The following is a 13,366-nucleotide window of genomic DNA, read 5'->3' as shown; positions in this document are numbered from 1 at the left end:
CGGAAGATGGTATAACCATCAATTCCAAGAATAAAAACCAATGAGCTTCTATTAACAATCACTGTTGGTCTGTGAGAGGTTTCATCTGCTTCGTTTTGGTTTTTATTCAATTTTGTTTTGTATCTTGGATGGAACATGAATAGCAAATCTTTATTAGCATTAGAACCAGTACCACACAATTTCTCAGGAATACTGACTTTTAGCACTTATGGTTTGGGAAAATGTGGGATATTGATGGATTATCATCAAAATAAACAGACTAACTGTTAACTATCCCAATCCTGAGAGAATTCTGAGCATATGTATCAGTATGCAAGGCTTAGCGAGTATCAAATACTGCTTACCCATTTTATAATCCACTTACTCTCAAAATGGAGATAAATGACTGGGGAAATTACACTATTTCCCTAACTCAAAACTCCCCTGCCCATTTAGCACCCTGTAGTATTTATACGTAATATAAACAGCAGAGGTCAGGAAATGAACTTATTTCTTCTTTGAACGCAACAAAATGTTTCCATAGCTTTGGACAAGAAAATGACACCTAAAGAGGTCTTAAAGAAAATGAGATTACCTGTTATGCTGGTTCACACTGGTCCTGCATAAGATAAAAGCTCTAACAAAATTTAACTATGACAGAACCATTACCCACTAACAAAAGATCCTCCCCTCAAGAGAATCCCCCATACCTCAATCACAATCTCTAAACAAACTCAAGATACTTCCAGAGATTCTGGGTAAAAATGCCACTTTTAAACGCTTTTAAGTTACAAAAGACATTACCATACAAAAGAAAATTAATATGGCAAAAAGTTTATCATGCAATGAGGGATACTGAAATGAATTTAATTAATGAAAGAAACCTATGCTTATAATATAGAAGATAATGCAAAACAGTTGAATCAACCTTAATCAGGTAGTACTAACTTATGTTAAATTTTAGTAAAATGCATTTTTTCCCAAATGTGTAGGTGAGTTTTATCAATAAAATTCTACATCCCTCAAATTTGATATTTATATAATTTCTGTTTTATGTTACTAAATCACTTCTATGTTTGCAAAATTTTTTATTCATTGACCGAATGCTAATTTATGTATTCACACATATGCTGCATTATTATGTATCTCCTTTATAAGGACAAATTATAGGGGCAACTGGGTGGCTCAGTTAGTTAAGTGGCCAAACTCTTGATTTTGGCTCAGGTCATGATCTCAGGGTTGTGGGGTTGAGCTCTGCTAGGGTGCCATGCTCAGTGGGGAATCTGCTTGAGATTCTCTCTTGCTCTTCCCCTCTCCCCCCCTCACTTGTACATGGCTGGTGCTCTCTCCCTCTCTCAAATACATAAATCTTTTTTAAAAAAGAACAAATTACACAGAATATCCATTCACAAAATACTTCTTTTAAATTCCCAAAATAAAAATGTAATAAAAGAGTGAGCTCAGAAGAATAAATAAACAGGGAAAATGGGGAAATTGTTGGCTTCACCAGTAATTTAAAATGTGCAACTGAATATACTGCAACTTTACCACGTAAAATGAGCAAATAACAAAAAACAGAAGACAAAATTCTACCCCCACTTTATAACGTCTTTATTTTTTTTTTAAGACTTTATTTATTTGACAAAGAAAGATCACAAGTAGGCAAAGAGGCAGGCAGAGAGAGAGGGGAAGCAGGCTCCCTTCTGAGTAGAGAGCCAGATGCAGGGCTGGATCCCAGGACCCTGAGATCATGACCTGAGCCAAAGGCAGATGCTTAACCGACAGAGCCACCCAGGCTCCACTATAACAGTTTTTTAAAAAAGCTTTATATTTGAGGAACTGAAATAAAATGTAAATAATTAATATTAATAAAGAATATTAACTTTCAAATTGACTGCCCTTATCTTTGTTGATAAGAGCAAAGAAATGCAAATCAGTAAGCTACTGATAAATGAAACTGTTATTAAACCACCCATATTCTACAATCTGTAAAATAAATGAGGTGGGGTGCCTGGGTGGCTCAGTCGTTAAGCGTCTGCCTTCGGCTCATCAGGTCATGATCCCAGGGTCCTGGGTTCGAGCCCCGCATCGGGCTCCCTGCTCAATGGGAAGCCTGCTTCTCCCTCTCCCACTCCCCCTGCTTGTGTTCCCTCTCTCGCTGTCTTTCTCTCTGTCAAATAAATAAATAAAAATATTTAAAAAATAAATAAATAAAATAAATGAGGTATTTATATGCATTGAAATAGAAAGATCCCCAAGACATATTGTTGCACAACAATAAATCTCGCATATGTAAAGTGATCACAAGTAGGGGCGCCTGGGTGGCTCAGTTTTAAGCCTTGATCCCCAGGTCCTGGGAGGGTCCTGGGATCAAGCCCTGCATTGGGCTCCTTGCTCTGCGAGCCCCGCGGGAAGCCTGCTTCTCCCTCTCCCACTCCCCCTGCTTGTGTTCCCTCTCTCGCTGTGTCTCTCTCTGTCAAATAAATAAAAATCTTTTAAAAAAATTAAAATTAAAAAAAGGAGATTGCAAGTATGCCTCTCCCTCTCCCCACTTCCACATGTGCATACACATGAATGAACAGGAAAAGGTCTGAAAATATAGACATCTACATACCTGTGGATTATCTCTAGGGAGGGAAGGGCAATGGTAAGTTGAAGTAGATACTTTCTATCTCAAAATTAAGTGTTTTATAAAGAGACGATATTCATGTATTTTTAATATTTGTAATTTTGGAAAATAACCAAATAGAACAGCTTTGGGAAAGGGAAAAAAATGCTACCCACTGATTCTGTCATGATTTGTGATAATAACAAAATGCAAGATCTAATAAATACTACGTATGTATCATGTAATTAAAAATGTTGGTATATTTTGTATTAAAATCACCCTTCTGGAAACCTAAATTTAAAAGTGCGTGGGGGTGCCTGGGTGGCTCAGTTGGTTAGGTGTCTGACTCTTGATTTTGGCTTCGATCAGGATCTGGGGTCCTGGGATGGAGCCCTGCATCAGGCTCCATGCTTGGTGGGGAATCTGCTGCAGATTCTCTCTCTCTCTCTCCCCCTCTGCCCTTCCCCCAGCTTGATTTCACACTCTCTCTCTCCCTAAAAGGAATAATTAAATCTTTAAAAATTTTAAAAAAAATAAAAGTGTACCTCTGTGTAGATATCCTATGTAAAGAGAGGAACAAATGTATACATTTCAAGGTTTTTTTTTAAGATTTTATTTATTTATTTATTTGAGAGAGAGAGCATGAGTGAGAGAGCAGAAGCAGCAGAGGAAGAGGGAGAAGCAGGCTCCCCACTGAGCAGGGAGCCCGTTGCGGAGCTAGATCCCAGGACTCTGGGATCATGACCAGAGCAGAAGGCAGTCGCTTAACCAACTGAGCCACCCAGTGCCCCACATTTCAAGTTTTTAATTGGATAAATGTATTAACCAAAAATAAAAATCTGAATAATGCAGCATATGTGTGAATACATAAATTAGCATTCAGTCAATGAATAAAAAATTTTGCAAACATAGAAGTGATTTAGTAACATAAAACAGAAATTATATAAATATCAAATTTGAGGGATGTAGAATTTTATTGATAAAACTCACCTACACATTTGGGAAAAAATGCATTTTACTAAAATTTAACATGTTAGTACTACCTGATTAAGGTTGATTCAACTGTTTTGCATTATCTTCTATATTATAAGCATAGGTTTCTTTCATTAATTAAATTCATTTCAGTACCCCTCATTGCATGATACTCTATTCAACTTTGAACAAGAATTCTAAACTAAATTGATTCTCAACCCAGACTATACTCACTCTTGGTTGCTCAGTGAGGCTGTCCTTCTACGTTTGACTTGGACTTCCACCTCTGGTACGTGCTGTTCCGTAGTCCGTCTCAGGTGTAAGCGGTCCCTGAAGCAGAAAGAGAAATTTATTTTGTAAGACTTCATCAACTTTAAAATAACCACTTATTTAAAGGCTGTATTTATTTTTAAATATTTTATTTATTTATTTGCGAGTGAGAGAGCATAAGCAGGGTGAAGGGCAGAGGGAGAAGCAGACTCCTCACTGGGCACGGAGCCTGATGTGGGATTTGATCCCTGGACTCCAGGACCATGACCCGAGCTGAAGCCTTGGCTTAACTGACTGAGCCACCAAGGCGCCCCTGAAGGCTGTATGTAGAACTATATTAATATAATGGAATTTTTAAAGTGCTTATAATATAATTAAAACAAGGTACAATAGTAATGTAAGTCAATTGTATCTCAGTAAAAGTGGTAGAAAAGAAACATGGCAAAATTTTAATGAAAATATCCTCCAATAGTCAGGATCTATCCTAAAACCACTTTCTCCCTTTTGAAACCCCTAACATCAGGTCACTTGGGTGTCTCAGTCAGCTGAGCATCTGACTCTCCGTTTGGGCTCAGGTCATGATCTCAGGTTGGTGAGATGGAGCCCCATGTTGGGCTCTGTGCTCAGCAGGCAGTCGGTTTGAGTTTCTCTCCCCCCACCCGACTCATAAACACCCTCTCTTTTTCTCTCCCTCCCTCTCTAACAAATAAATTTGTTAAAAAAAAAAAGAAAAGAAAAGAAAAAAGAAGCCCCCTGGGGGTGCCTGGATGGCTCAGCTGGTTGGGTGTCTGCCTTCGGCTCAGGTCATGGGATTGGGCCCCACATCAGGCTCCATGTTCAGTGGGGAACCTGCTTCTCCCTCTGCTGCTCCCCGTGCTTGTTCTCTCTCTCTCTGTGCCAAATTAATAAATAAAATCTTACAAAAAAAGAAAAAGCCCCCTAACATCAGAAAACTGGGGGGGTGGGATATATCAGAGAATTAAGCAAAAAGAAAATATTTCCACTTATTTTTATATTATGCAGACATAAAGCTATACATTTACAGAGATATACTTATATGCACTAACCTACTACCCATACCTACATACCCTCAAAAAATTGATGGTTTGGTTAGATTCCAAAACTGGTTTGAAATATTTTTAATGATATTTTTAATTTATTTGAGAGAGCAAGCGGGAGCGGCGGGGGGGGCGGGGGCGGGGGGCAGGGGAGGGAGGTAGGCACAGGGAGAGGGAGAAGCAGATTCCCTCTGAGAAGGGAGTCGGACGAGGGGCTTGATCCCAGGATCCTGAGATCATGACCTGAGTTGAAGGCAGAGGCTTAACTGACTGAGCCACCCATGTGTCCCTGGTTTGAAAATATTTTATTAGGACAGATCTTCTAGTATAATGGAATAAAGCATAAAGTTTAAATTATAAAATTTCTACTTAAGCAACCTCCTGTGCAAATGTTGTTTTCCTAGGATTTGTAAAACAAGAAATAAAAGGGATGCTTAAACAAAAAATACATAAAACCAACATAGCTACCACCATCTTATGATCTGCAGAACAGCTCACAAAATGGCTGCTCAAGGGATCTGAGCATGTAATCTCCCACCTGGGTCATCCACGTTAGAAACTATAGGAATCACTCTTTTTTTTTTTTTTTTTAAAGTTTTGTTTTTTTTTTTTTTTAAAGATTTTATTTATTTATTTGAGACAGAGAGAATGAGAGAGACAGAGAGCACATGAGAGGGGGGAGGGTCAGAGGGAGAAGCAGGCTCCCCGCCGAGCAGGGAGCCCGATGCGGGACTCAATCCCAGGACTCCAGGATCATGACCCGAGCCGAAGGCAGTCGCTTAACCAACTGAGCCACCCAGGCGCCCCACTACAGGAATCACTCTTACAACTGCAATTTAACAATGCTAATCAGAGAGGCTAGAAGAAAAGCAGTTTACAAAAATCATGCAATGTAATATTTCCAGGGCAGAATTCATTTTTTAAAATATTTTATTTATTTGACAGAGCGCGAGCACAAGTAGGCAGAGCAGTAGACAGAGGGAGAGGGAGAAACAGGCTCCCCGCTGAGCAGAGAGCCCAACATGGGGCTGGATCCCAGGACCCTGAGATCACAACCTGAGCTGAAGGCAGCCACTTCACCGACTGAGCCACCTAGGCTCCCCTCCCTCCAGGGCAGAATTCAAGGAAGCATCCCCAAAACTCATTCTTTGAACCCTTGCTATTTTCAAATTCATGTTAGATTATGCAAAATAACCCAATCAAATAGCTTTCCAATAAACCCAAGTTGCTTTACTGCTTCAAAAACTTTAGTGTTTCAATCAAGCATTAGAAATCATTTAAGGGGCGCCTGGGTGGCTCAGATGGTTAAGCGTCTGCCTTCAGCTCAGGTCATGATCCCAGAGTCCTGGGATCGAGCTCCGCACTGGGCTCCTTGCTCAGCGGGAAGCCTGCTTCTCCCTCTCCTTCTACTGCTCCCCCTGCTTGTGCTCTCTCACTCTCTCTGTCAAATAAATAAATAAAATCTTAAAAAAAAAAAAAGAAATCATTTAAAAATCACAAATGTACATAACAGATTTTTAAATCATAAAAGTATATAATTTGCTAATCTCCTTGACCTTTGATTAGGCAATGGTTTCCTAGATACCTGAAGCACCAGAGAAAGGAATCCATAAATTGGATTTCATCAAAAGTAAAATACGTATTTGCTTCAAAGGACACTATTAAGAAAGTGAAAATGTAACTGGCCAAATGGGAGAAAATATTTGCAATTCACACAGCTCAAAAACGCTTACAACTCAATAATAAAATGAAAAAACTCCACTTAACAATGGGTGAAAGATTGGAACAGATTACTTTCCACAGACATACAAATTTATATCAGCACAAAAAAAGATATTTAATATCAGTATAGTCATTAGGGAAATGCAAATAAAAACTACAAACTTACTACTTCACACCTCCGGAGTGGAGGAGGAGGTGGAGAAACTGGTAGTGGGAATGTGAAATGGTGTAGCCTCTGACACTTCCTAAAAATGTGAACCACATAGTTTAGCATTTGACACTAATTCAACTCCTAGAGGAAGTAAAATATATGTGCTGCCGAAGTGAACACCAAGAGGGAGTAAAAAAAAAACAAAATCATATAAACTTGAGTGTGAATGTTCCTAGCAGCTTTAATCTTAAGAGCCAAAAAGCAGAAACAACCCAAAGTACAACCACTAAAAAATGGATAAACCAAATATGGTGCAGTATGGTACATTCAATACAATGGAATGTCATTCAGTGCCAAAATGGAATGAAGTATTTATCGATGAAACATGGTTCACAAATATATTTGTTAATATTATATTAAAATTATATAATAAAAAGAACTATCATAGACCTCTATGTCATAGACCATCAATTATGATTAATCTAATAGTATAATTGAAAATACCGCATTACCAAAAAATAAAAATAAACAAAAATCTTCAGTTCCTTTATCCCTTCACAGCAGTTGCGCAGTATGAAAAAGTCTGAGTTCATGGGAGAAATGAAACAGCACACAAAATTATTCAATTTTCTAAATCCATTTTTAAAGCTACATGTATGGGGTGCCTAGGTGGCTCAGTCGTTACGCGTCTGCCTTCGGCTCAGGTCATGATCCCAGGATCCTGGAATTGAGCCCCGCATCGGGCTCCCCGTTCTGTGGGAAGCCTGCTTCTCCCTCTCCCCTTTCCCTGCTTGTGCTCCCTCTCTCACTGTGTCTCTCTCTGTCAAATAAACAAAATCTTTAAGAGAAACTTAAAGCTCCATGTAAAATCAAGGAGCAGTACTGTTTTCACAATATAGGAAGTTTGTTCTAAATATACATACATGTGGGTTTATAATCTTCCTACTGCATTCACAACCTAGAAACCAGCTTTCAGAAAATAAGCATTTAAAGGAAAAATAGAGAGGTGCCTGGCTGACTCATTCAATGAAGCATGCAACTCTTGATCTCAGGGTTGTGGGTTCAAGCCCCACATTGGGTGTAGAGATTACTTAAAAATAAAATCTTAAACAAATAAGTAAACAATAAAGGAAAAAAAGATGGGGTTTGTTGGCTCAGTCGGTGGAGCATGTGACTCGATTTCAGGGTTGTGAGTTCAAGCCCCACATTGGGCATAGAACATACTTTAAAAAGTTAATGGAAAAAGTTGTATGTGCATAATGTTAATTTTTTTGCTCCAAAATTACTTTCATTAAAAAAATAATACTAATTTGGAAATACAATGAGAAGCAACAAGGATGAGATCACACAATGTTTTCCAAATAGCCTAACATTCTGTCAAATATATAATATCCCTTACATCCTGCCCAAAAAACCTAATAAAAATTCAACTACTAAGATCTCAAGAATGAAAAATAAAAAAAGAAAATGTGAGGTAATCTCAGTCTACAGATCTTCCCATAATCATGAGAAAATCAGTGCCTCTAAACCAAAACCTGTCGAACCATCAAAAAGAAATTTCTAAGCCAGCCAGCATTCAGGAACTAGAAGGCAAAAGAAATGACTCCCTTATACAACCTTTGTTAGTGAGAGAGACAACCTTAACCATCAACAACTCTTAAGCTTTCTGGATCTGGGCCACACAAGTGGAAGGGGCTAAGGAGACCAGCAATAAAATCCTAATGTACACTGAAGAAAGACAAAAAATCTCATTGTCCCTGTCATGTTGAGTCAATTCTCATACCCTGCTTAATTCAAGGATTCCTTCTAAATATAGCTAAGTAGCAGAGTACAATGTCAAAGTAAACTCAAATGGATTAAAGACCTAAATGTGAGACCTGAAACCATAAAACTCCTTAAAGAAAATAAAAGCAGTAATTTATTAGATGTTGGCCTTAGCAAAATTTTCCTATAGAGGTCTCCTCTGGCAAGAGAAACAAAAACAATTAAACTATAGGGTCTACATGAAAATAAAAAGCTTTTGCACAGCAATGGACAACACCAACAAAAAACAGGCAACCTACTGAATGGGAGAAAGTATTTGCAAATGATAGATCTGATAAGGGGTTAACGTAATGTAATGTATCTGATAATTTAATGTATCTGATAAGGGGTTAGTATATAAATAACATACATACACATGCCCACACACACACACACACAAATAAAAAAATCCCATTAAAAATGGGCAGAGGAACTGAACAGACATTTTTTTTTTCAAAGATATATAGAGCACCAACAAATACATGAGAAGACGCTCAATATCACTAATCATCAGGAAAATGCAAATCAATACCACAGTCAGATATCACCTCATACCAGTCAGAATGGCTAGTATCAAAAAGACAAGAAATAACTCTTTGTGAGGATGTGGAAAAAAGAAACTCATGCACTCTTGGTAGAAATGTAAACTGGTCCAATCACTGTGGAAAACAGTATATAGGTTCCTCAAAAAATTAAAAATAGAAATAGCACATGATCCAGTAATTCCACTTCTGATCATTTATCCAAAGAAAACAAAAGCACTAATTCAAAAACATACATGTACTCCTGGGTTGACTGTAGCATTATGTATAATACCCAAGATAGTAAAGCAACTATCCATGTGTCTGTCAATAGATGAATGGATAAACATGCAGTATATAAATACAATATTACTCAGCTATAAAAAAAAATTTTGCCATTTTTGACAAGATGGATGGACCGAAAGGGTATTATGCTAAGTGAAATAAGTCAGAGAAATTCAAGTACCTTATTATTTCACTTATATGTGGAATCAAAAAAAAAGAAGAAGAAGAAACAAAAAAAACCAAACAGAAACAGACACCCAAAAGAACAGAGATGAAACTGGTGGTTACCAGAGGGGAGAATGGGGAGGAGGGGCAAAACAGGTGAAGGGGAGTGGGAGGTGCAAGCTTCCAGATATGGAATGAGTAAGTGAGGGGAATGCAATAGAGAATATAGTCAATGATATGTATTTCAACAGCACTGTATGGTGACAGAGGGTAACTACACTTATGAACACTGCACAACATAGAGAGTTGTTGAATCACTACGCTGTGCACTTGGAACTAATGAAGCATTGTGTGTCAACAAAACTCCAATTAAAAAAAAGAGTAACTTTGAGGCCTTGACATATTAAATGTGGAATTTTTAAAAAACAAATCTGAGCACATTCAGAGGAAAGGGCAGGAATAAAGATGTAGCATCACCACATATGGGGAAAGTATTTCAGTAATGAGACATGTGACAGATGCACTGGGCAAACCAATATAATACAAAATAATCTGAATAAACCCAAACCAGACAGTACCTTGCCTTAGATAGCAATACAACAATCCCTGGACTGTTTCCTTGCACTAAACCACAGAAAGGGTTCACACTGCCTCGTCATTTTCAAAAAGCCCTGCTACTAAGCCAAATATTCAGTGGGCAGGGCAGAGACCTTGAAACCTCAGAGGTCTTTCCAAAGGGATCCGCCATATTGAGATCCTGAGTCTCCGTGACAAACTACAAAATGGCTGATCAGGATAATACACGCTCATTTTGCAAATAGCCAAAATGATCAGAAGTTAAAGCAAAATATAATTCTTTGAAGCAGTATGTGTATACAAGTAGGAAAAAATGAGCAAACCGTAAGTATCACAGAATTCCAGCCTCCTGCTATTTCTAAAACTACTCAAAAGAAAATTCCACAACAAAGCTTTCCAAGTCTTCTGGGTTTATGTTTTCCTTAATTACATTCCAATTTAGCACCACCATATTGTTTGTGATAGAGAGGAAAAAAAAAAAAAAGGCAAGCCCATCAACATTCTGCAAAGAAAAACAAAGTCCTTGAAAATGGTCCCCTTCAAAGGTGGAATACAGGACACTGGAATAGTTACTTTCTTAATTATATTTTCTCACCAAATTTTCATAGTAGGTCCAACTTCAAAATGATGGGTCAAAAGCATCACTTTAAAAACCTGACTAGGGCAAGAATTCCCTAATCCAACATATACTTACAGCCGTCTAGCATTCTACTTTTCTGATTCTCTGTTCTGCTCCCCTTCAGCAAAGAAAACTTATAGGTCTCAGCTCCTAAAAACCCTGCAGGAGCCCTGATCCCCGATTTAAGGAAACGGTATATAAAGGCCGCATCACAAAAAGAACATCCACAGATTAAAAAATACGACACTCTTAAAGGTGATGCAGTTGTGCAATTATCGAATCTGTAAAGTGGAAATCAAATGTAATAAGGGGTTTTCTAAAGGGTTACTGAATCCCCTTTGAATATTAAGAGACCGCTCATAATACAACCTAGGGAATCTATAAAAATGAAAAGGTGGACCTCTGTAAGTCAGAAAACATTTAAAATCAGCACCATTGATAGAGGCTGCCTTTAGTAATAGCACTGTGGATCATGGGATGACTTCGCCTTTCTTGCCCTGCCTGCAGGCCCCCATCTCTCCCTTCTGCGGCGCAACAGAAAAGTAGGGGCACAGCATGGCTGCCAGTCTAGGCAGGCATAGAACGTACAAATCCTTTGCCCCGTTGCCCCCTATGGGCAAGGGGCGGACCAAGGTACAAGCTCAGCAAATCCACGTCTTCCTTCCCTCCATGCACTGCAGCACAAGAGGGCAGGAGCAGCCGTTACAGCAGACAGGTGAAGGGGGGGTAGCTGCCAGCCCCACCAAGCGGATGCTGCGCAAACCCCCTCCCCTGATGCCCGCCCCATTGCCGGGCGGAGACAGTGTCTTCCCAGTTGCGCCTGCGCACCCAAAATCCCGCACCCTTCCCCACTGCGGCACTTTGGGGAGGGGCAGCTTGCCCACGTTGCCTGCCTCCTCCCCTCAGCACTGCGCTTTGAAGGTGCCGCCGAAATTGCCGCCTGGGAGAAGCTGCATAGACTACCCTTCCCCCACTGCGGCACTTGGGGAGGGGTAGGCTGCCCCCAACCCTGTCACGCCTGCGCAGATCCGCACATCTGCAGCGGCAGCCATCTTTGGCGAGCCGCACAATGGTCGTGACGCGGCAGCGGACCGCTGAAAACCTTATTCCGAATACAGGAAAAATCAGTGCAAACAAGACACGCCTCTGCAGTGTTACATCCCAGAACCTGGTACGACTCTCACAAGTTCATAAAGCAAACTCTGCACACCATATCCCTAATCTTACACCAAAACCACAAAAGCGAGGAATTATGAAGGAGTAAAATATCTAAAGACAAACATTTGTGCAGCTATCCCTTCAGATGAGTAATGGATAGGTTCGCCCTAAAATAAACTCTTTAGACCGCCTCAGATTAGAGAACAAATGAACGGTCTCCCCTTTCCCTCAAACTAAGGGTTGTAGACCACTCGCTGCCCCTTCCAACAGCCCACTACCAGACTACAGATCCACTGCCTTCGCCGCCTTTTACTGCGTTCATTCAACCACCACCATGGCGGCCACTCTTCCAAGGTTCCCACACACCACCATGACTGCCCCCACCACCACCTGATCGCCCCTCCCGTCACCACCATCATGGCTGCCTCACCGCCCCACACATACCATATCCAAGGTGGGTCACCCCTTTCACCGTGCCACCCTCTTTGTAGCACCCTCACGGTGGCCTCCCTGCCACCCCCCTCCCAAACACCGCCATGGCAGCCACCCCCACTGCCCCTTACCACCTCCGCCCCTCCCTACCACCACCATGACGGTCACTTTGCTGCCTCCCCCCAAACCATGGCCACCATGATCACCTTGCTAGTCACCCTGCCATCTCTTCCGTATCACTGCCACAGTGGCCACCTTGTTGACCCCCAAACCACCAGCACGGCCACCGTGGCTACCCCCTCACTACCATCACAACCAAGAACAGCCTACCCTCTACTCCCTCCCACCACCACCATGGCGGACACCATTGCTACAACATGATCACATCATAGTGGACACCTCACCCTCAAGACCCCTCCTTATCACCACTTCAGCCACCCTGCTACCCCCAGATACCACGGTCACCAATACCCGATGCCCTACCCTGTCACCCCCTCCTTGGTACTGTGGATTCCCCACTGATCCCACCCCATCGTACCTTCCCCTGCCTTTCGCACCACAGCCATCACAATATACCCTCCTCAACCACAGTCATGGCCTCATATCTCAAGGACAAAGGGCCACTCTAGAATGGATCTGATGGGACACAATACAGTGGCATATACCGGCTGCAATATGACACGGCACGGTCAGAGTATCGTCCAGGGAGGTCCAACCAATCCCCAAACCTTCAAAAGTGTACCATTCAATTCTCCAGAACAACGAACTTTAGAGCCAGATTCCCACTATATACACCAATACTTTAAATTCTACGAACTTGGAACACTGAACAAACAAAAATGACTATTCCTCAGGCTGTCTCTAAGGGAAGAGATCCACACAGCTAACCTGGCCCGCTCCATCGCGCTGCTAGCCGCTCCTCAGTACAGACCGTCAGGCATCTCCGGCGACCACTCCACTCTGCGCTTGAGTCACTGCAGCAACACCAACTAATCACACCAGTTCCACATGCGCATGCGCAGCAAACCTCCCCTCCGGCTTTGGCTG

General features: G+C 41.0%; 1 protein-coding gene and 1 long non-coding RNA gene across 3 annotated transcripts in view; both read right to left on the bottom strand.

The window, feature by feature from the left end:
- LOC115939458 (uncharacterized) overlaps nucleotides 1-13,366 on the bottom strand; it is a 185,639-nt gene that overhangs the window by 92,153 nt on the left and 80,120 nt on the right. The gene's annotated exons all lie outside the window — the stretch shown is intronic.
- SNURF (SNRPN upstream open reading frame) overlaps nucleotides 1-13,366 on the bottom strand; it is a 16,358-nt gene extending 2,992 nt beyond the window's left edge. For both annotated transcript variants that reach the window (XM_006729436.3, XM_031023865.2), the window contains exons 1-2: nucleotides 13,208-13,366; nucleotides 3,794-3,889 (exon numbers count right to left, since the gene is read on the bottom strand). In XM_006729436.3, the coding sequence (XP_006729499.1) occupies nucleotides 3,794-3,889; nucleotides 13,208-13,221 (110 nt within the window). In that variant the 5' untranslated portion in view covers nucleotides 13,222-13,366. The remainder of the gene's footprint in view (nucleotides 1-3,793; nucleotides 3,890-13,207) is intronic.

Source organism: Leptonychotes weddellii, chromosome 9, assembly GCF_054177405.1.
Source record: "Leptonychotes weddellii isolate Sample4059 chromosome 9, ASM5417740v2, whole genome shotgun sequence".
NCBI lineage: Eukaryota > Metazoa > Chordata > Mammalia > Carnivora > Phocidae > Leptonychotes > Leptonychotes weddellii.
The sequence above is the reverse complement of the archived record's forward strand: the minus strand, read 5'-3'. Positions and strand labels throughout refer to the sequence as shown.